The sequence below is a fragment of the Bubalus bubalis genome, chromosome 7 (assembly GCF_019923935.1).
Source record: "Bubalus bubalis isolate 160015118507 breed Murrah chromosome 7, NDDB_SH_1, whole genome shotgun sequence".
NCBI classification, from domain to species: domain Eukaryota; kingdom Metazoa; phylum Chordata; class Mammalia; order Artiodactyla; family Bovidae; genus Bubalus; species Bubalus bubalis.
The window spans coordinates 12,444,828-12,467,019 of NC_059163.1; the positions used below are offsets into that span (position 1 = coordinate 12,444,828).

At 45.5% G+C, this 22,192-nt stretch overlaps 1 protein-coding gene across 3 annotated transcripts in view; it reads left to right on the forward strand.

Moving 5' to 3' along the window:
* SLC2A9 (solute carrier family 2 member 9) overlaps window positions 1-22,192 on the forward strand; it is a 217,918-nt gene that overhangs the window by 27,259 nt on the left and 168,467 nt on the right. For 2 of the 3 annotated variants that reach the window (XM_044945640.1, XM_044945639.1), the window contains 2 exons: window positions 6,478-6,638; window positions 18,048-18,172. In XM_044945640.1, coding sequence (XP_044801575.1) covers window positions 6,478-6,638; window positions 18,048-18,172 — 286 coding nt within the window. Of the gene's footprint in view, window positions 1-1,597; window positions 1,772-6,477; window positions 6,639-18,047; window positions 18,173-22,192 lie in introns of those variants that run through there. The other variant, XM_025289706.2, reaches the window with a different exon arrangement.

The following is a 22,192-nucleotide window of genomic DNA, read 5'->3' on the forward strand; positions in this document are numbered from 1 at the left end:
GGCAAGAATGCTGAAGTGGTTTTCCATTCCCTTTTCCAGTGGACCACATTTTGTCACAACAAAATTATTAAGAAGAGGTGGCAAGAATACACAGAAGACCTATACAAAAATGATCTTCATGACCGAGATAACTATGATGGTGTGATCACTCACCTAGAGCCAGACATCCTGGAATGCGAAGTCAAGTGGGCCTTAGGAAGCATCACTACGAACAAAGCTAGTGGAAGTGATGGAATTCCAGCTGAGCTATTTCAAATCCTAAAAGATGATGCTGTGAAAGTGCTGCACTCAATATGCCATCAAATTTGGAAAACTCAACAGTGGCCACAGGACTGGAAAAGGTCAGTTTTCATTCCAATCCCAGAGGAAGACAATGCCAAAGAATGCTCAAACTACCACACAATTACACTCATCTCACAGGCTAGCAAAGTAATGATCAAAATTCTCCAAGCCTGGCTTCAACATTACATGAACTGTAAACTTCCAGATGTTCAAGCTGGATTTAGACAAGCTAGAGAAACCTAAGATCAAATTGCCAACATCCACTGGATCATTGAAAAAGCACAAGAGTTCCAGAAAAACATCTACTTCCACTTTATTGACTATGCCAAAGCCCTTGACTGTGTGGATCACAACAAACTATTTTAATAAAAATTTAAAGAAAATTCTGAAAGAGATGGGAATACCAGACCATCTGACCTGCCTCCTGAGAAATCTGTGTGCAGGTCAAGAAGGAATAGTTAGAACTGGACATGGAGCAACAGACTGGTTCCAGATCGGGAAAGGAGTACATCAAGGCTGAATACTGTAACCCTGCTTATTTAACTTATGTACAGAGTACATCATGTGAAATTCTGGGCTGGATGAAGCACAAGCTGGAATCAAGATTGCCAGGAGAAATATCAATAACCTCAGATATGCAGATGACACCACCTGTATGGCAGAAAATGAAGAACTAAAGAACCTCTTGAGGAAAGTGAGAGAGGAGAGTGAAAAAGCTGGCTTACAACTCAACATTCAGAAAACTAAGATCATGGCATGCGGTCCCATTACATCATGGCAAATAGATGGGGAAACAATGGAAACAGTGACAGACTTTATTTTCTTTGGCTCCAAAATCACTGCAGATGGTGACTGCAGCCATAAAATTAAAATATGCTTGCTTCTTGGAAGAAAAGCTATGATCAACCTAGACAGCACAGACATTAAAAAAGCACAGACATTACTTTGCCAACAGAAGTCCGTCTAGTCAAATCTATAGTTTTTCCAGTAGTCATGTATGGATGTGAGAGTTGAACTATAAAGAAAGCTGAGCACCAAAGAATTGATGCTTTTGAACTGTGGTGTTGGAGAAGACTCTTGAGAGTCCCATGGACTACAAGGAGATCCAATCAGTCCATCCTAAAGGAGATCAGTCCTGGGTGTTCATTGGAAGGACTGATGCTGAGGCTGAAACTCCAGTACTTTGGCCACCTCATGTGAAGAGCTGACTCATTGGAAAAGACTCTGATGCTGGGAGGGATTGGGGGCAGGAGGAGAAGGGGACGACAGAGGATGAGATGGCTGGATGGCATCACCGACTTGATGGACGTGAGTTTGAGAAAGCTCTGGGAGTTGGTGATGGACAGGGAAGCCTGGCGTGCTGCAGTCCATGGGGTCACAAAGAGTCAGACAGGACTGAGTGACTGAACTGAACTGAACATTCTCTTTCTCAAAGCCTCATATCATGGTCATTGTCATGGCCTGGGCCTGTCAGGTTGATTGTGCTCAGGTAAACCAGCTGCTGTAACACATAACCCCTAAATCTTGGTGGCTGAACACAATGAGAGTTAATTTCCCAGCCCTGTTGCCACCCAAGCAGGTGAGCAGGGGTGCTGTGCTCCCTGCAGACACCCTGGGGCCCAGGCTTATTCTACTGAGGGGCTCCCTCATCCCTGAGAGGTTCAGAGGCCTCTTCAGGGAGTCCTCTGTGACTGTCTGGCCTGCAGGAAAAGGAAGTGAGTGAGGAGAAGGTCCAGGAACTCTTAACATCTCTTTACACATCTTTGGTGACAAACGGTCCTATGAACCCCTCTGCCCCCCCCACCCCCAGATTCAAGGGACTGAGGCATGTGACGTGGCAGTGTAGGCAGGAATAGGAAGAGGGTAGATGCTGTGAGCTCCGGCAGGCTTTGCAGTCCCAGTGGGTTCAGAGCAGCTTTCAGATGCATCGCTTCACTCCAAAGTTTTCGGCTGTGATGAAGCATCACAGAATGGCCCCAGGTGAGCTAAGGAGGAGGTATACAGGCTGAAACACACTTAGCAGTCAGCCAGTGTTGATGCCACGTCCTCACCTCTCCCCCAGTTCAGTCTTTCCACATGGACCTGGGGGTATTGATGTGATCATCTTTGTGTTTTCCAGACTAAGAATAGGGATAGAGTCGTGGTTAAGAGGTGGGCTCTGGAGTCCTGCTGCCTAGATTTGAGTCCTGACCATAATGGGACCTTGGGAAAGGCCCGTGGCTGTACCTCAGGTTCATCTGCCCAGGAGACAAGTCAGAACACAGGACCTGTCTCAGAGGGTTGCCGAGGGGATGGGTTCATGTGTTTCCAGTTTTTAGACTAGTGCATGGCATGTGGAGAATGTGATATATGGGTTCCCTATTTTAATTATTGTATGATGCCCGGCCCATAGCAGAAACTCAGTTTAAAACACACACACTCATCTCAGCACCTGCTCTGTACTGGGCACTACCAGTCCATGCCAACATACTCCATGAATCTTCAGCCCAATGAATGAGTCATGCAGGGAATTAGCTCAACAAGCCTCATCACCTGGCTTCTGCTCTCACATGTGCTTTGGGGCTACCTTTCATCTTGGTTTTGGCTGAATTCACACCCAAAGACAAGTGTTTAATTGCTAAAGGCGTCGCTTTGAAACCAACTTTCAGGGACTGTCAGAGATGTGTTTCCACAGGGGGCAACTCTGCCAGGCTTCTCCAGCCCTCTGCAGATGCATCCGTTCTCCAGTTTCCCCAAATTGAAATAAGAAGCGTCTGCAGAGACTCCCAAAGCAGCGCCTAGCAGTGAGAGATGTGAAAGCCGCCTCTTCCCCGACCAGGCTCCTGAGTGCTTGGAAAGGAAAAGAGAACATTTCCTCCCAAACAGCATCCTTTTAGTTTCTGTGCATAAACTCGGGACGCTGGTCATTGCTGCAGGCGTGGGAAGACAAGGCTGTCAAGAGCAGTCATCAGCAAGACTCTTCCCAGCGCAGCCGCTGGAATCTGTGCAGGACTGCGGTAGGGACCAAGTCACATCCAAGAATGACCTTCAATGCTGGAAGGTCTCCTGATTATCATGCCAGAGGCCTGGGAAGTCCTGGGCACTCACTTCAGCTTCTCTGGAGGCTCTGGACGCTGTTGGTAGTCCTGGGGGCATCCTGTGAAAGTGAAAGAAAGGGAAGTCACTCAGTCATGTCCAGCTCTTTGTGATCCCATGGACTATATACAGTCCATGGAATCTCTAGGCCAGAACACTGGAGTGGGTAGCCTTTCCCTTCTCCAGGGTATCTTCCCAACCCAGGGATTAAATCCAGGTCCCCCACATTGCAGGCAGATTCTTTACCAGCTGAACCACAAGGAAAGCCCAAGAATACTGGAGTGGGTAGCCTATCTCTTCTCTAGCAGATCTTCCCTACCCAAGAATTGAACAGGGGTCTCCTGCATTGCAGGCAGATTCTTTACCAACTGAGGTATGAGGGAAGCCCAACTGCCTTCCTGCGGCCACTCCATCCCTCTGGCTTAGTGCTAACCATGCTGTTTCTCGCCCTATACTTGGCTTCCTGAGGGGTGTCCTCCTTACGCTCTTTGGGGCCTGACATGGCAACTTAACAAGGACCTAATCAGGACTGATCTTTAAACCTGTAAATATCCTGGGCTTCCCTGGTGGCTCAGTGGTAAAGAATCCACCTGCCAATGCAGGAGACATGGGTTCAATCCCTAGTCCGTGAAGACCCCACATGCCACCGAGCAACTAAGCCCATGAGTCACATGAGCCACAACTATCGAGCCTGTGCTCTAGAGCCCGGGAGCCGCAACTACTGAGCCCATGTGTCACATCTACAGGAGCCCATGTGCCCAGGCTGCCCAATAACAGAAGCCACGGCAATGAGAAACTCGGGCACCGCAACTCGAGAGTAGCCCCCGTTCACCAGAACTAGAGAAAAGCCCATGCAGCAATGAAGACCCAGCACAGCCAAAAATAAACAATAATACAGATGTCTGATATTTAACAAAAATGGTGTGATGATGGTTTTAAAATAAATAAATACACGTCCTGTTGGATTTAGCTACTTCACTCTCATACCTTCATCATGCATGCAGTCACTGGTGGGTGGTTGTATGCAGGCTCTGAAGCCAGGCAGACTTGGCAAAAATCCTTCTCCACCACTTACTAGCCATGTGGGTAAATACCTTACTCTTGGCTCCCTCCTCTGTAAATGGGGATGTCAACTGCCAGGGTTCTCGTGAGTATGAAATGGAATTACTTATGTGTTTTGGTAGAGTTTCAAGAGTTAGACACAACGGCAAGTTTGTCTGATTGAAGCTAAAAAAGAAGGCATTGAAAAAATAGTGAGCAACTCCCAAGATGGGTGGGAGGGCTGGCAAGCCAGGCTCAGAATCTCTGCAGGGAGAAGATACGTATTATTTTTCAGATTCTTTTCCATTATAGGTTATTACAAGATATTGAAAATAGTTTCCTGTGCTCTACAGCAGGTTCTTGTTGTTAATCTGTTTTATGTATGGTGGTATGAATGTGTTAATTCCAAACTCCTAATTTATCTCTCCCCACCTCCAATATCCTCTTTGGTAAGTAAGAGGAATTTTCTAGAAATGGATTTGCTGGGTTCTAGGTTAGGATCTTCAACTTGACTAGGTAAAGCTAAACTGTTTTCCAAGGTGACTGTACAAATTAAATTCCCACCGTCAGTGTACCAGAGTACACGTAGCTAGTCACTACTGAACCCTTACCAGACCTGTTCATCTTTAATCTCCCTGGGGATTGGGTGATCTCCATACAGGTACTGGGTGCTGCTTCAAGTTCTTGGGCGATTTCATGACAGCCCGAGACAATCAGTGTTATCACTCCCATCTTGCAGATGAAGAAACCCAGGTTCAGCTGATTTAAATCATTAGCAAATCATCATGCTGGGATTCAAGCCCAGGTCTGTGTGACCAGACCCTGTGCTTTTTCTGCCATGCTATAACACTGGCTGTTATTGGAGAGGTCTCTGGGCCTTTATGGGGTACCTATGGGGAACTATGAGCTTCTTAGAGATGGAACTCTCATGGGGAGCACAGTTCATGACCTCAGTCTTTGGTGTATGTCAGAATCACTCAGTCCCATCCCAAACCCACTGAATCAGAATCGACAGCAGTGTTGTGTGTTGGGGAGGGGGAGGATCTAGTGAGCATGAAGTGGGCATCTTATTGTGGTTTATTTAAATAATTTTTAAAGTTTAGTTTTGGCTGTGTTGAGTCTTCCTTACCCAGCAGGCTTTTCTTTGGGTTGTGGTGAGCTAGGGCTACTCTTGATTGTGATGGGCTGGTGTCTCACTGCAGTGGCTTCTCTTGTTGCCCAGCACAGGCTCTAGGGCACACAGGCTGCGGCATGTGGGCTCTACAGGCTCAACAGTTGTGGTGCATAGGCTTAGTTGCTCCATGGCATGTGGCATCCTCCTGCACCAGGGATCGAACTATGTCTCTTGAATTGGCAGGTGGATTCTGTACCACTGAGCCACGAGAGAAGCCCTCATTGTGAGTTTAATTTACATTTCTGTGTTAATAAACATGTGGAACATTATGTCATTAGCTTCCTGGTCAGCTGAATTTGTTTGGGAGTCTGTTCAAATCTTTGACTCATTTCTACTTGTGTTGTCTTATTGATTTGTTAGAACTCTTTACATATTGTGGCTACAAATCCTTTGTAGCTACATGGGTTGCAAATATGTTAGCTCAGTTGGTGGCTTGTCTTTCCAATTTCATGCCTTCTGAAGAGCAGAACACTCTAAGTCTGATGAAATCCAAATGAGCATTTTGTTTTTCTTTTGTGGTTTTTTTCTGTGTGTGTCTTGAATCTTTACCCACCCCAAGGTGGCAAATATTTTCCCTTATTTAGGTATGAACATTTTAAACACATTTTCAAGGTGATTCTGTTCTGCGGTTCTCCTTGGTTCAGTCAGATCTGAATTTGATTCCCAGGTTTGCCACTCAGCTGAACAAGTCAGTTTGTCTCTCTGAGCCTCCGTTTCCCTACCTGCAAAAGGATTTAAAAATAAGGTCTGTCCACAAGGTTTGTTAGAAGGATTCAGTGAAACAGCTCAAACAGAGCTAGCGAAATGCCTGGTATGAAACCAGTGTTCCATAAAAGTCATTTTGTTTATATACAATGGGCTTCGAGCAGCTGGGAGGAATAACATGGTTTGTTGTTTGTTTTCAGTACATCAAGGCCTTTTACAACGAGTCGTGGGAGAGAAGGCACGGACATCCCATAGACTCAGACACTCTGACCCTGCTCTGGTCTGTGACCGTGTCCATATTCGCCATCGGTGGACTCGTGGGGACGTTCCTGGTGAAGGTGATCGGCAAATTTCTTGGGAGGTCAGTGGGGGACCCTCTGTATTGGCCATACTATGTCTGTATTAGAGTCAGGATTGCAGCAGGCAACAGAATTCCACTCAGTCCAACTGGAGAGATTATAATGCCAGAAGGACACGGAGCAGAAATAGGGTAAGGAAAAGCCAAGGAAAATTGAATCCCTGGGTGAGGGGTTGACAGGCTGGCGCTGAGGCTGTGGAGGCATCAGGCTTTGTCAGGACCCTACTGTCCAAACAAGGAGGAGCTGGGAAGAAATATTCTGGCTGTTCTTTCTGCTGGCCCTCCAGCCTGCATAGGCGCCTCTCATTGGTCAAACCCAAGCGGAAGCCTGAAAACCCAGGCATCTCATTGGTGCAGCTCAGGAGGACCAGCTTCAGGGCTCAGAGCGGTGAGGGGAGAGTGGAAAGGGACCAAGGTGTGGGAGCAATTGGACAAGAGTCAGCACAGTGTCTTAGAGACTGTTCCACAGAAATATCTACAGAGCTTTTTTTTTTTTTTTTAATCAGTTGCTTAAACAGTCTTCCACTGTATGACTGGATGATAATTTCTTTAACTGGCTCCTGACTGAGAGACATTTGGGCCATGTCAAACTCTTCCCAATACAAACGCAGCTGCCGTGAATATCAATTTCATGTTGAAATTCCCCAACATCAACCTCTCCAATCAGATCCACTCTACCCCTGTGTTTCAGTCTTTTATTTTCTACGTGAAGCCTTCTCTCTTGTAAGATTGCATTATCCATAAATTCCCCCAAACATTTGTTCTGTGTCCTTGCTCATAGCAACTTCCTGGGGGATGCTGAGGTGTTTAGTGGAGAGAGTAGAGTCTTTAGAGCATTCACATGTGAACTTGAATCATGAGTCTTCTACTTCCTGGCTGTGTTGACATTTGACCCTCCGGTCTCTCATCTGTGGAAGAGAGACAAGAGTTCCTACCCTGCTGTAAGGGCTAGAGAAAATTAATGGGGGAGAATGGCCCATTAGCTCAATGAAGAGAAGCTATTATTATCCACCATATTATTTTCTCATCATCATCTTGACATAGTAGGGGGTCACCCAAACATAGTAAAGTGAAAGAAAGAAAGTGAAGTCACTCAGTTGTGTCTGACTCTCTGTGACCCCATGGACTGTAGCCCACCAGGCTCCTCCGTCCATGGAATTTTCCAGACAAGAGTACTGGAGTGGATTGTCATTTCCTTCTCCAGGGGATCTTCCTGACCCAGGGATCGAACCTAGGTCTCCCGAATTACAGGCAGATGCCTTGCCGTCTGAGCCACCAGGGAAGCACCAAAAGAGCCAGATGGAATTCTCCAGGCCAGAATCCCTGAGTGGGTGGCCTTTTCCTTCTCTAGGGGATCTTCCCAACCCAGGGATTGAACCTGTCACTCAGGACTCCCTAAGTCACTTTTTAAATGGCAGGAACCGTTATGCCTTAGAGGGAATTGGTTGGCTCACGTGGCTGAAATATAATTCAGCTGAATCCAATAGCTCCTATGATGTCATAAGAAAATGCATCTGTGTTCTCTCCTCTCAGCTCTTGCTTGCTATGTTGGCTTCATGAACAGGTGGCCTCTGCCCATGGAGGGGCAAAGTGGCCTAAGCCCCTTAGACAGATATGGTTCCTACTGAACATCCCCACCACAAACTTCTTCCAACAGTCCTCATACAAGCCCCAGGCATGAATCTCACTTCCCTGAGAGAGCTTGCAAACTATCAAGACTCTTCAAAAGGAGCCAATTCTACCCCATTAGGGACATTTGACAATGTGCAGAGATACTGCAGGTTGCAAAGCTGAAGGCTGTGACTGGTACCTCCTAGAGGCCAAAGTCTCAAACAGAAGGAGTCAGCAAACACAAAGCATGGAGCTTCTCCAGTACCCGTGGTTTACACATCATCAGTTGCTTTTAAGGACATAATCCACTTGGTATTAAACGTGCATGAACTGGGAAGTGACAGTTAAAAGTCGTAACAAACCTTTACTCTAGCTCTGCCCACTGCCCACCACATATCTGTCAGAAACAATGCTGGCCTCTGAGCTTACATAGGACTTCGTGTTTCCCTCTGTTACATCACTTGGCATTTGGGGTTACAAAGATTCAGTTACATTTCTGTCTCCCCTGAAAGGCGAGTTCCTCAGTGTAAGATCCGTGTCTGTATAGGAGCCCCGGCATGTGGCACAGGAGCTCCAACACAGTAGGCAAGCCATAAACTTTTGTTGGGTTTATGAAAGGATGGAGGGAAAGTGCTCAATGCTTGAACTTTTTCTACCACAACTCCCCCAAATGCCCATCCTTCTATTGCTTGCATGCTTTTTATTTGCCCATACATTTATTTTGAAAATACTTATGGAGAGCTTGCTATGTGCCAAGAACTTGGTGGTGCACAAAACTGACAAAGTCCCTGGGGTACCAGCTCTCCAGGCAGAGGGAACAGGAAGTGCAAAAGTCCTGGGGGAAGAATGGGCTTGGTTCCTTTGAAGATAAGACAGGAGGTCAGTATGGCTGGAGCTGAGTCCAGGAGTAGAAAATGAAGCAGGAGGGGTCACTGGGTTCAGAAGCAGAAGACACTGTGGGGAAGGGTTGGGACTCCAGCTTTGACTCAGAGTAAGATGGGATATTACTGGAGTATTTTGTGATCTGACTCGCATTTTGAAAGGCTTGCTCTTATCAGTGGATTCAGGGAGGCTGGTTAGGAACATCCTGCCACAAGCCAGGTGAAGTGATTCGTTTTGCACCAGGTTTGTCATGAGACACAGTGAGAAACAGTGAGAATTGTTTGCATTCTGGAAATAGTTTGGGAATAGAGAAAACAAGCCCTGCTCATGGACTATGTGGGACTAAGAGAGAAATAAAAATAATGCTAACATTTTTGTCTTGAAGAATCACAAGGAGCAAGGATTGTATTGCTTTTTTTAAAATTAATTTTATATTGGAGTATAGCTGATCAACAATGTTGTGTTAATTTCAAGTGTACAGCAAAGTGATTCAGTTACACATAAACATGTATCTATTCTTTTTCAAGTTCTTTTCATATTTAGGGTATTACAGAATATTGAGCAGTTGCTTTTTGAGGTAGGGAAACCCTTGAGAAAAACAAGATTTGGGCGAGGGAAAGGAAGAATGGAAACTCAGTTTTAGGTATAGTACATTTAGGTATACTACGTTTGAACTGTCTGTTAGCCCTTCCAGTGGAGATGTCATGTGTACAATGAGATTTGTGAGTCTAGCACTCTGAAGTGCCCAGAACTCAGATGTAAATCTAGATGTCATCAGTACAAAGGTGACACTTGAAGCCAGGAGATAAGACAAGATTACATAGGAGGCATGTAAGATCATGGCATCCAGTCCCATTACTTCACAGCAAATAGATGAGGAAGAAAATGGAAACTGTGACAGACTTCATTTTCTTGGGCTTCAAAATCACCATGGACGGTGACTGCAGTCATGAAATTAAAAGACGCTTGCTCCTTGGAAGAAAAACTATGACAAACCTAGACAGTATATTAAAAAGCAGAGACCTCACTTTGCCAACAAAGGTCTCTCTAGTCAAAGCTAGACAGTAGTCATGTATGGATGTGAGAGCTGGACCATAAAGAAGGCTGAGCACTGAAAAATGGATGCTTTTAAACTGTGGTGTTGGAGAAGACTATGAAGAGTCCCTTGGACAGCAAGGAGATCAAACCAGTCAATCCTAAAGAAAATCAACACTGAATATCCTTTGGAAGGACTGATGCTGAAGCTGAAGCTCCAGTACTTCGGCCACCTGATGAGAAGAGCTGACTCATTGGAAAAGACCCTGACACTGGGCAAAAGGAGAAGCAGGTGGCAGAAGATGAGATGATTAGATAGCATCATGGACTCAATGGACATGAGTTTGAGCCAACTCCAGGAGACAGTGAAGGACAGGGAAGCGTGGTGTGCTACAGTCCATGGGGTTGCAAAGAGTGGGACACAAAGAGTTGTGACCCACTCGCAAAGAGTGGGACACAACTGAGCCACTGAAGAACAACAACAAGGTAGAGACCAAAAGAATAGATTCAAGAGCTGAGCCTGGAGCCCTCCAATATTCAGAGGGTTGGGAAGATGTTAAGGATCACACAACAAGGTAGGAGCAGTCTTACCTTTGAATGAGATCTACAACGTGAGGGAGAGGAGATGGTGATCAACCAGGTCCAACATGGCCAAGGAATGAAGACCAGCCTGAGCTCTGGGTGGTGAATTGAGCAGCACAGAGGTGGCTGGTTATCTTGGCAAGAGCCATGTCAAGGGTACAAAGGAGTAGACAATCATGGGAGTGGGTTTAAGAGAGAAAGAAACAAGAAGAACTAGAGACAGTGAGTGCAGACCACTTTTTAAAATTTATTTATTTTTTTATTGAAGGATCTTTTTGAGGAGTTTTACCATAAAGGGGAGCAGAGACAATGGTGTGGTGGATGGAGGAAGAGGTAGAATCAGGAGGATTTTTTGTGTTTTGTTTTGAGATGGGAGCTGCAGCAGCACATTAATGAGATGTTCCAGCAAGGAGGGGAAAATGATAGTCAGGAGCAAGGGGTGAAATTTGCTGAAGTTATAACCTTGAGCATGTCAGAGCGGGTGGGAAACTAGTAGGTCATAGGAGGGATTGGTTTCAGGTAAGAGTGGAGACTGTTCATCCATAGAAACAGGAGGGAAGGCAGAGCTTATGGGCACAGATGCTGGTAGGTTAAATCACATGCAAGGAACATGTGGACCATCTTTTCGGATTGATTCAGCTTTCTTGGTAGACTAGAAAGCAAGGTCACCAGCTGAGGAACAGGACCAGGGGATTAAAAGAGAGAGAAGATGCTTGAAATAGTCCCCTAGGAGACCAGGAGACTGAGCAAAACAGGAAACTCTAGAATGGTTGGTAGGGGGCTTAAAGACTACTTGAGTTGGTTGGTCATGAATTTCAAGTGAGACTAGGCAACATAATTCAATGTATTTTTTTTCCCAGCCAAGATGAACTTTATATAAATGTGCAAGACATGAGATCTAACTAGGGTTGGAGTTATCTCAGAAACACAGAATGAAGGAGAAGAGTGAGTGGATCAAGGAGTGGAGGTATATGAATGTTTAAAATGATGGACCCTGGAATTCAAGCTGGATAAGCAGGAAGAGATAGACATGGTAGAAGCTAGATCCCATCTTGGCTTATAGGCTTGGTCAGCTAAAGAATTGTTGGAAGGGTAAGTGGTAGGAGCCAGGATCTCCAGAATTTCTCCCATTTCACTAGGGCTTAATGAAAAGTACTTTCCAAATCCAAACTGAAATCATACTCCCTGTATCTCCTGATCGTAGTCCTGAGCATCAAGATGAAATAGTGGAAGGCAGCTCTCACACTTCCCCTGAACCCTCTCTTATCTGGGCTGAATGTCCCCAGTCCCTTTGACCATTTCTCAAGGACATGGCCTCCAAACTCCTCATTTCCCCTTTCTGTCAAGAGCTGATGATTTGGGCTGCTCTGGGAAGATTCTACATCACTGGAGAAGCTCAGAGTACTGAACCAGGTGTACGCAGCTGGGGGTCCCAGGGGGCACTGGGGTTCTGCTCTCAGAAACGGCATGGTGCTGGTCCCTCTTGTTCTGTTGCATGTTCATCCCTGGGAAAAATATGGAAACACAATAATTAAAATCCCCGTCTCTGAACCCTAGTGAGTCAGCATTGTGAATTATCTGCAAATAAGGTTTCTCTCCTCACTGGGACATTGTCATGCTGGGGGTTATTTTGGGAAGGAATTCATTAATATGATAAACTCACTTAGAGGGTGTGCAGCCCAATTTGCAAATGTTTCAAGTCAGACTTGAATGTGATTTTAACATCCCCTGCATAGCACAAAATGCACCATTCTATCCAATGCAAGAGCTCAGACCCAAGAACTGAGAGGCATCCACGGCTCTTCTTCCTCTCTCCACTTCTATCCAACTCATCCATATTTTAGGTTCTGAATACCAGTTTCCAGTGTCTGTGGCCAGGGTGGGGGGTATTCCCTACACCATCAAGACATTCTCCAGACACCAGCTGTCTGTTCTATAATTCAACTCTGTTCTGACACTATCTACCCAGGGATGGTATCAGATTGCAATATTGAGGACTCAATCCCACCAGACTGCCCCTATCCCAGTTCAGACACCAGTCCCAGGCCCAGGTTGTCACCTGAGCTTCTGACCAACTGGCTCTGGACTGGAGGGTCCAAAGACCCCCTGCCTTGGCTTTCAGGTTAAGGGTTTAGTCTTGCAAGACTTCCCCTCCCCTCTTCCAACTCCAGATGCTAATAACGAGACATGGTTGTCAACTATGCTTCTAACTCAGTCTCCAGCCCCTCTCCTCTCTCTGTAGGTCGGGATGGGATTGAAAGTTTCAATCTTCTAATCACATGGTTGACTCCACCAACAACCATCCCCCCATCCTTATTTCCTTTCCAAAATCGCCGGCTATAAATCAGAGCTTCCAAGGATGCCCCTCTTAGGGTTTTATTAATTGCTAGAGCAGCTCACAGAACCTACAGGAACATTTTCCTTAGTAGATCCCTGATTTATTATGGAAGGATATAACAGGGACCAGCCAATGGAAAAGACGCACGGGACAAAGGATGGGGAAGGGGTGGAGCTTCCATGCTCTCTCTGAATGCACCACTCTTCCCAAATCTATTCATGGTCATCAACCTGGAAGCTGCCCAAACCTTGTCCTTTGGGGGTTTATGGAAGCTTCATTACATAGGCATAGTTGTTTAAGTCATTGGCCATGGATGTTTGAATTCAATCTCCAGCCCCTCTCCTCTCTCTGGAGGTCAGGATGGGATTGTAAGTTACAACATTCTAGTCACATGACTGGCTCCACTGGCAACCATCCCACCCCATCCTTAGTTCTTTTCCAAAAGTCACCTCACTGACATCAGCTCACTTGTGGGCTTGTTATGAATAACACAACATTGATTTCATTGTTCTGGCTCTGAATCGATTTTAGGAAATGAGGTCTAGTGACGAAATATTATAACAAAAGATGCCCCCATGGTTCTTATCACTTGGGAAATTCCAAGGGTTTTGAGCACTGTGAGCTGGAAACCAGGATGAAGACTGCATATTTTTGTTACTATAAATCACAATATCACTATCAACAAATTCCATCAATTCTGTCTTCAAAAAACACCAAGATCCAGCCATGGTTCACTCCCTCCACCATCCTGATCCAAATCCCTGTGAGCACTTGCCTGATCTATTGCAATATTCCCCACTGGCCTCCCTAACCCCACACTTACCCCTGCATCCCATGGTCAACATAGAAGATGGACCAGTCTTATTAAAATCAGGCCATGCCTCTCCTCTCCTTTGAAACTTCAAAGGCTACGTGTCTTACTCAAATAGAAACCCAAGTTGTCATGGTGGCCTGCAGACCCCTTACAAGCTCCCCTTACAAGCTCCAGTCCCCTCCCCTTTCACCTTCTACTACTTGCTCTCTGGGTCTCCTCTGCTTCCAGCCACACTGGCCTCACTAATGTTGCTGAAACAGTCTACGTCTGGCTCTTCTCTTCCATGATTGCTGTTCCCCAGGGTCCATACAGCTCGTCTTCTCGTTCTTCAAATCACCCACTTTCTTCAGTCTGTGCTCAGGTGTTAGCTTCTTGGCAAGGCCCTCCCTGGCCACTCCGTGCAAAATTGCACCCCCTCCCCCGCTCTCATGTTCTCTACAACATTTCTCACGAGCTGATATGCTCCACATGTTTTAATTTTACTTGTTTATTAAGAGGAGCATAAAAGCAGGGACTTGGCCACATTCATGGCTGTGTGCCAGAACATAGAATGATGCTCAGCACCCAGTCCAGCTTCAAACATGTGCTGAGTGAGTAAATGTCAGCTGAATGAAAAAAAGACTGTTGAAAGAATGAGTGAAAGTGAGTATATGTGGTAGCCACCATTGCAAACAGCTTAGTATCCTGGATTCTGGAATGCCAAATATCCCATTGAATAGCTTGTAACCTTGAAGAAAGAAAGAAAGTGAAAGTCGCTCAGTCGTGTCCAACTCTGCGAATCCATGGACTAGTCCATGGAATTCTCCAGGCCAGAATACTGGAGTGGGTAGCTGTTCCCTTCTCCAGAAGATCTTCCCAACCCAGCAATTGAATCCAGGTCTCCCGCACTGCAGGCAGATTTTTTACCAGCTGAGCCACCAGGGAAGCCCAAGAATACTGGAGTGGGTAGCATTTACCTTCTCCAGAGGATCTTCCCCACCCAGGAATCAAACAGGGGTCTCCTGCATTGTAGGTGGAATCTTTACCAACTGAGCTATCAGGGAAGCCCTGTGTGACCTTGGCCAAATCTTAGTTTCTAGATCTGTTTCTTCATTTGGGAAATACAGTAGCAAGTCACCTAACTTACAGGGTCTTCAATGAGTGTAAAGGACTTAGTGCCTGGCACATCATAAGGACTCTGAATGTTAGCTATCATCATGGTTTGTTTGTTTATTTTACCTTATTGAGTCTCCGAATACATTCCAGGTGACATCCTAGGCACTTTGCATAAATCATTCTCATAGAATCCTTACAAGATAGACATTATTATATTCATTTTACAGGGGAGTAAATCAAGTCAAGACTAAGAGAGAGTAAGAAATCTTTCCAAAGTTGTTCAATTAGTATGAGCTGTCCAAGCAGGAACATTACTGGAGGTGGGTTCAGGAGAACAGCAGCTCTGCAGCCCACAGATGTGGACGCTAAAGTGAGATTCATGGCAGATCAGAGCTGTGCCATGTGGGGCAAGCAGGGTCCACGTGACTTGACTCCTAGATTCATTCCTTCATTTATGCAGCAAATATATACGGGTCACCTGCCTGTGTCAGGAACTGGTGTAGTTGCTGGGGATCCAGTGACAAGACAAAGTCTCTGCCCCCTGGTGCTTACATTCTAGTACAGGAAGATGGACAGCTAGCATAAAACAAGTAACAGGAGGATAATTTCCTGTAATGTTGGGGCTGTGGAGAGGCTAGAACAGAGTCAGAGGATGGGCTGTGCAGCTGGGGAAAGCAGTCATGTCAAAGGGTGTCAGGAGATTGCATTTGAGTTGAGGCTTTAGTGAGATGCTTCCCTCATAGCTCAGTTGGTGAAGAATCCACCTGCAATGTGGGAGACCTGGGTTCGATCCCTGAGTTGGGAAGATCCCCTGGAGAAGGGAAAGGCTACCCACTCCAGTATTCTGGCTTGGAGAATTCCATGGACTATACAGTCCATGGGGTTGCAAAGAGTTGGACCAGACTGAGCTACCTTCACTTTCACTTTCACTTTCTTTTAATGAGAAGGAATGACCCCATTGGATCAGAGACCACTTCTGAAGATTTTAGCCCCCTGAGGGGCCTCCCTTCCAAGCCCCTAAGGTATCAGCAGCACAGGATAGCACACCCACTTCAGAGGTCCCCCTTTCGACATCTCCACACCCTGATACTTGCTTAACCAATTCCCAGTGTTAAATTGGTTAACTAATTTAACCAATTAAATTGGTTAAACTAACTACAGTGATTTTCATTTTCCTATCTGACCTCTGACTCGTGGATTTTTTTTTTTAATTTTCCACTTTAATTTTTTAGTTACATACGATTAGCTATTTCCGTCTTCCCAGGTGGCACTAGTGGTAAAGAACCTGCCTACCAACGTAAGAGACATAAATGATGCTGGTTTGATCCCTGGATTGGGAAGATCCCCTGGAGAAGGGCATGGCAACCTTCTCCAGTATTGTTGCTTGGAGAATCCCATGGACAGAGGAGCCTGGTGGGCTACAATAGGGTCGCAAAGAGTCGGACATGACTGAAGCGACTGAGCATGTACACATGCATTAGCTATTTCATATTATTAAAGATTGGCTTTATCAGCAAAATATTCAACATGTGTTAACAAGTTTGAAGAAGTCGCATTTCTGCATAATTTTAGCTATGGTGCTATTGCCTATAGGGATAGTGAAGATGCCAGAAAAAACACAGAGGTTGCAAAAAATTAAATCTACTTAATACTTTGAGAACATACATCTGCAAAGTAACAGGTTATGAATAAAAACAATGTAAGTCTAGTTAAAAGGTAAGATCTACCTTGTCCTATTTATTGAAATATATTTTTTAATTTATTATTATTTTTTTTTACTTTACAGTATTGTATTGGTTTTGCCATACATCAACATGCATCCACCACGGGTGTACACATGTTCCCCATCCTGAAGCCCCCTCCCACCTCCCTCCCCATACCATCCCTCTGGGTCATCCCAGTGCACCAGCCCCAAGCTTCCTGTATCCTGCATCGAACCTGGACTGGTGATTTGCTTCTTATATGATATTATACATGTTTTAATGCCATTCTCCCAAATCATCCCCCACCTCCCACTCCCACAGAGTCCAAAAGACTGTTCTATACATCTGTGTCTCTTTTGCTGTCTCGCATACAGGGTTGTTGTTACCATATTTCTAAATTCCATATATATGCATTAGTATACTGTATTGGTGTTTTTCTTTCTGACTTACTTCACTCTGTCTAATAGACTCCAGTTTCATCCACCTCATTAGAACTGATTCAAATGTATTCTTTTTAATGGCTGAGTAATACTCCATTGTGGAGAAGGCGATGGCACCCCACTCCAGTACTCATTGCCTAGAAAATCCCATGGATGGAGGAGCCTGGTAGGCTGCAGTCCATGGGGTTGCTAAGAGTTGGACACGACTGAGTGACTTCACTTTCACTTTTCACTTTCATGCATTGGAGAAGGAAATGGCAACCTACTCTAGTGTTCTTGCCTGGAGAATCCCAGGGACGGGGCAGCCTGGTGGGCTGCCAACTGTGGGGTCGCACAGAGTTGGACACAACTGAAGCGACTTAGCAGCAGCAGCAGCAGCAATACTCCATTGTGTATATGTACCACAGCTTTCTTATCCATTCATCTGCTGATGGACATCTAGGTTGCTTCCATGTCCTGGCTATTATAAACAGTGCTGCGATGAACACTGGGGTACACGTGTCTCTTTCAATTCTGGTTTCCTCGGTGTGTATGCCCAGCAGTGGGATTGCTGGGTCGTATGGCAGTTCTATTTCCAGTTTTTTAAGGAATCTCCACACTGTTCTCCATAGTGGCTGTAGTAGTTTGACTCATGGATTAGAAGACACATTTTTGACTTTGTAATATTAAATGAAGGTTTTAGAACCAATGGACTAAAACACTACACCAGGGAAATTCACAGAGGGTCAGGGCTGGAGATGCTTTCAGAGGTGATGTAATCAACCCCAGTGATGAGTCCAGAGGAAGGAAATGCTTTGCTCAGGGTCACACGGCCAAAAGTGGTGGTGGGTCGGTCCATTGAGGAGTCTGGACCTTGCTCTTGGAATGGACAGGCCAGTGGCAGCCTCATCAGACCTTTTCTTTTTCTTCCAGGAAAAACACTTTGCTGGTCAACAATGGGTTTGGGATTTTTGCCGCATTGCTGATGGCCTGTTCTCTCCCAGCTGGAGCCTTGGAAATGCTCATCGTGGGACGTTTCATCATGGGTGTGGATGGAGGTGAGATTTCATAATGTCAGAGGAGGAGGCAGTAACACATTCCTCGGCAGGGTGGTGTGTGTGTGTATCAAAATGTGATGGGTATTTTGTGGTTGTCACATGACTGGGTCCCTACTGATACTGAATTGGCAGAGACTGAGGATGCAAGAGGGCTTCCCAGGTGGTGCTAGTGATAAAGAACCCAGCTGCCAATGCAGGAGATGCAGGAGACCTGGGTTTGATCCCTGGGTCAGGAAGATTCTCTGGAGGAGAACATGCCAACCCACTCCAGTATTCTTGCCTGGAGAACCCCACGGACAGAGGAGCCTGGCGGACTGCAGTCCATATGGTCGAAAAGAGTTGGACACGACTGAAGCAACTTAGCACACAGGCATGCACGAGGATGCAAGAATCCAGCATGGAGTGGGGCAGCCCCATGGGATGGACCACCTACCCATGATGCTCCTCTAATAGAGAAGTGTTGACTGGGATGATCCCAAACCAACACCAAAGACAGGGATGGTTTTCTGCACATCGTACATTCTGTTTATCATCTTCACCATAAAATTCACATCCCAAGAGGTCTGTGGGTTTTTATGTCAGGGAGTTTTTATGAGAGTTGTTTCCTGTCTGGGCCTCTGACTCATTCATTCTTTCTTTTATGCTCCAAGCATTTTTAGAGCACATGCTGTGCCTGGTGTTCTACGCTGGGGACACAGTGGTGAACAGGAAACCCCAGTCCCTACCCCCAGAGCTTACATTCTGGTGGGGGGACAGATATGTAACTAGATATATAAGGCAAATAGTGACAAGCCCTAGGAGGAAAATGAAGCAGAACAGGAAGATAGCAAAGGCTATTTTAAATAGGATTCAGGGAAGGCTGCTCAGAGAAGGAAATAAATGAGCAGAGACCGGATAAACCAAGGGGAAGGGCCAAATGAATATTGGGAGAACTGTGTTCCTGGCAGAGAAGAGGGCAGTGGCTCTGAAGCAGAAATGTGCTTGGCAAGTTCAAGGGAGAGGCAGGAGGCCAGTGTGGTGGAACTTGGTTAGTCAGGAGGAGTGCAGATAGATGGATATAGGGTTGGCCAAAAAGTTTGTTTGGATTTTCCATACCACCCTATAGGAAAACCCAGATGAACTTTTTGGCCAACCCAATAGCAAAATAGATAGAAAGGTAGACAGATAAATAAACAGGGATTCCCTAGGGGCTCAGACTGTAAACAATCTGCCTGCAATACAGGAGACCCGAGTTTGATCCCTGGGTTGAGAAGGCCCCATGGAGAAGGGAATGGTGACCCACTCCTGTATTCTTGCCTGGAAAATCCCATGAACAGAGGAACTTGGTGGGCTACAGTCCATGGGGTCACAAAAAAGCCAGACACAACTGAGGGACTAATACTTTGACTTTTCACAGATTGATGAACTGCCAGATGCAGCTGGAACCCAGTATGAACTCGTTAAGGGCTAATTCCCTTCCTCATCCTCCTCTTACAAGCTGAGGGCAGCGGGCCTTATGAGTGACGTGAATGATAAAGCACGAAAGTGAGGAGCCTTGTAGGAGGTCAGGGAGGAAGAGACTTCATTTACCTTCATTGTTCTGCCGGCGGGAAATAATTCAGGACTGTACAATAATCCAAACTCTCAGTCCTCCGTCTTGGCATTCAAGTAGAAGGGAGAAACCCATAGAAAAACGTTAACTGGAGAGAATCCTGGCTGGTGTTCATGCAGAATTTTCCAACTGACCAATAGCTTCATGGACACTTTCGTCTTTGATGCGCTACTAACACTGAAAGGCTGTTATTTTTTTTTTTTTCCAACAGCCCTGGTTTATTCACCATGATGGACCAAATGCTGGGCATAAAACAAGCTTCAATAACTTTGAAAAGATTGAAATTGTATATAACTCCATTCTCTGCTGCTGCTGCTGCTAAGTCACTTCAGTCGTGTCCGACTCTGTGCGACCCCAGAGACGACAGCCCACCAGGCTTCCCTGTCTCTGGGATTCTCCAGGCAAGAACACTGGAGTGGGTTGCCATTTTCTGACCACAATGCAATTAAATAAGAAATCACAAACAATATTTAGGAAACTCTCCCTCTAAATTTGGAAAATAATAAAAGCACACCTCTAAATATGACATGAGTCAAAGAGGAAGTTACGAGGGAAACTTAAAATACTTTTAATGGAATGATCATGAAAATACAGCATATCACACTTTGTTGGATGCAGTTAGAGGAGAAGCTATGGATATTAATGCTTATATTATAAAATAACAGGATTTGGTAAACTAACATCCCTTGTGATAAATTTGGATGGTAGACTGTTTTTTTAACGATAAGCTTATTTATTTATTTATTTTGGGTTGTGCTGGGTCTTCGTTGCTGCGTGCAGGCTTCCTCTAGTTTTGGAGAGCAGGGACTGCTCTTTGTTGCTGTGCAGGGCTTCAGTAGTTTCAGTAGTTTTGGCGCACAGGCTTTAGATTTTCTCCACATGTGAAATCTTCCCAGACCAGGGATCAAACCCGTGTCCCCTGCGTTGGTAGGTTGATTCTTATCCACTGTACCACCAGGGAAGTCCCTGTAGACTGTGCTTAATGGCCTGTGAGCCAGAGGGTATTATGCTAAATGAAATAAGTCAGACAGAGAAAGACAAATACTGTATGTGTTCACTTATTGGAATCTAACAAACAGAAGAAATGAACAAATGTACCTGTGCATGCAAGCTAAGTCACTTCAGTTGTATCCAACTGAACAAACATAACAAGACAGAAATAGATTCACAGATATAGAGAAAACTGGATGGCTGCCAGAGGGGAGGAGGCGGGGGAACTGGGCAAAATGGGTGAGGCAGATTAAGAGGTACAAAATTCCAGTTATAAAATAAAAAGTCATGGAATGGACTGTACATCATAGAGGGTATAGTCAGCGCTATTATAACAACTTTGTATGATGACAGATCATAAATTGATTTAGCCATGATCATTTTGTAATGTATAAAGATATTGAATCACTATGATGTTTGTGCCCTGAGACTAATATAATATTGTAAGTCAACTGTAGTTAAAGAAAGGCTATTTTGTTGTAATTTTACATGTGAGGACCCTGAGGCTCAAAGATGTGAGACAGTAAAGTGATCAAGGGTGAAGGCTGTGAATTAAGATGGCCTGGATTCTGACACTTAACAAAGTTAATTTCATCACCTTGTCTGTATCACTTAGGGTTTTCTGCAATAAAAGAAAAAAAAGCAGAACCATAATGGTTTAAGGCAATAGGCATTTTGCTGAGCTTACAGTTCTGAGGGTCCTTGGGGCTGCTCTGATCTGGCGGCCCTGCTGGGCTCTCCCCCATGGCTGAGGTTGGCTGCGGGCTGGTCCACAGCTGGATGATCTTGGATGTCCTCGTGCACTTGTTTGGTGGCCGGCAGGTGGGCTGGTCCTGGGATCCCAAGGGCTGGTTCGTCTCTGCTCCATGTGGTCTCTCATCCCTAAATAGTGTGGCGAAGCCTCTTCCAGGGAGATTTTCGGGGTTCCAGTGAGCAGCAAGAGGGGCAAGTCCCATCTTCGAGCACTTGTCAAGTCTGCTTGGACATGCTTGCTAGAGTCCCAAGGTGATTGCCATGGCCAGGTGCAGAGTCAGGGTGAGAGACGTCCAGCCACCCAAGGATTTGGACACAGGGAGCACGGATGGCAGCAGTCTGCCTTCCTGTCTTAGCCTCTTTCTCTCACATGCGAAAGGACAAAGTACCCCTAAACCTTCCTTGCTAGGGAATGTAAAATTCAACGGTGTGCCGTGCGTGCACAGTGAGTACATTCCAGGCCCTGTTACTGCCTCACACCAGTAATAGTATCATTGCCATTATTGTTGCTGTTATCATTTTTATTCTGTTAACAAGATAGTCATGTATGGATGTGAGAGTTGGACCATAGAGAAGGCTGAGTGCTGAAGAATTGGTGCTTTTGAACTGTGGTGTTGGAGAAGACTCTTGAGAGTCCCTTGGACTGCAAGGAGATCCAACCAGTCCATCCTAAAAGAGATCAGTCC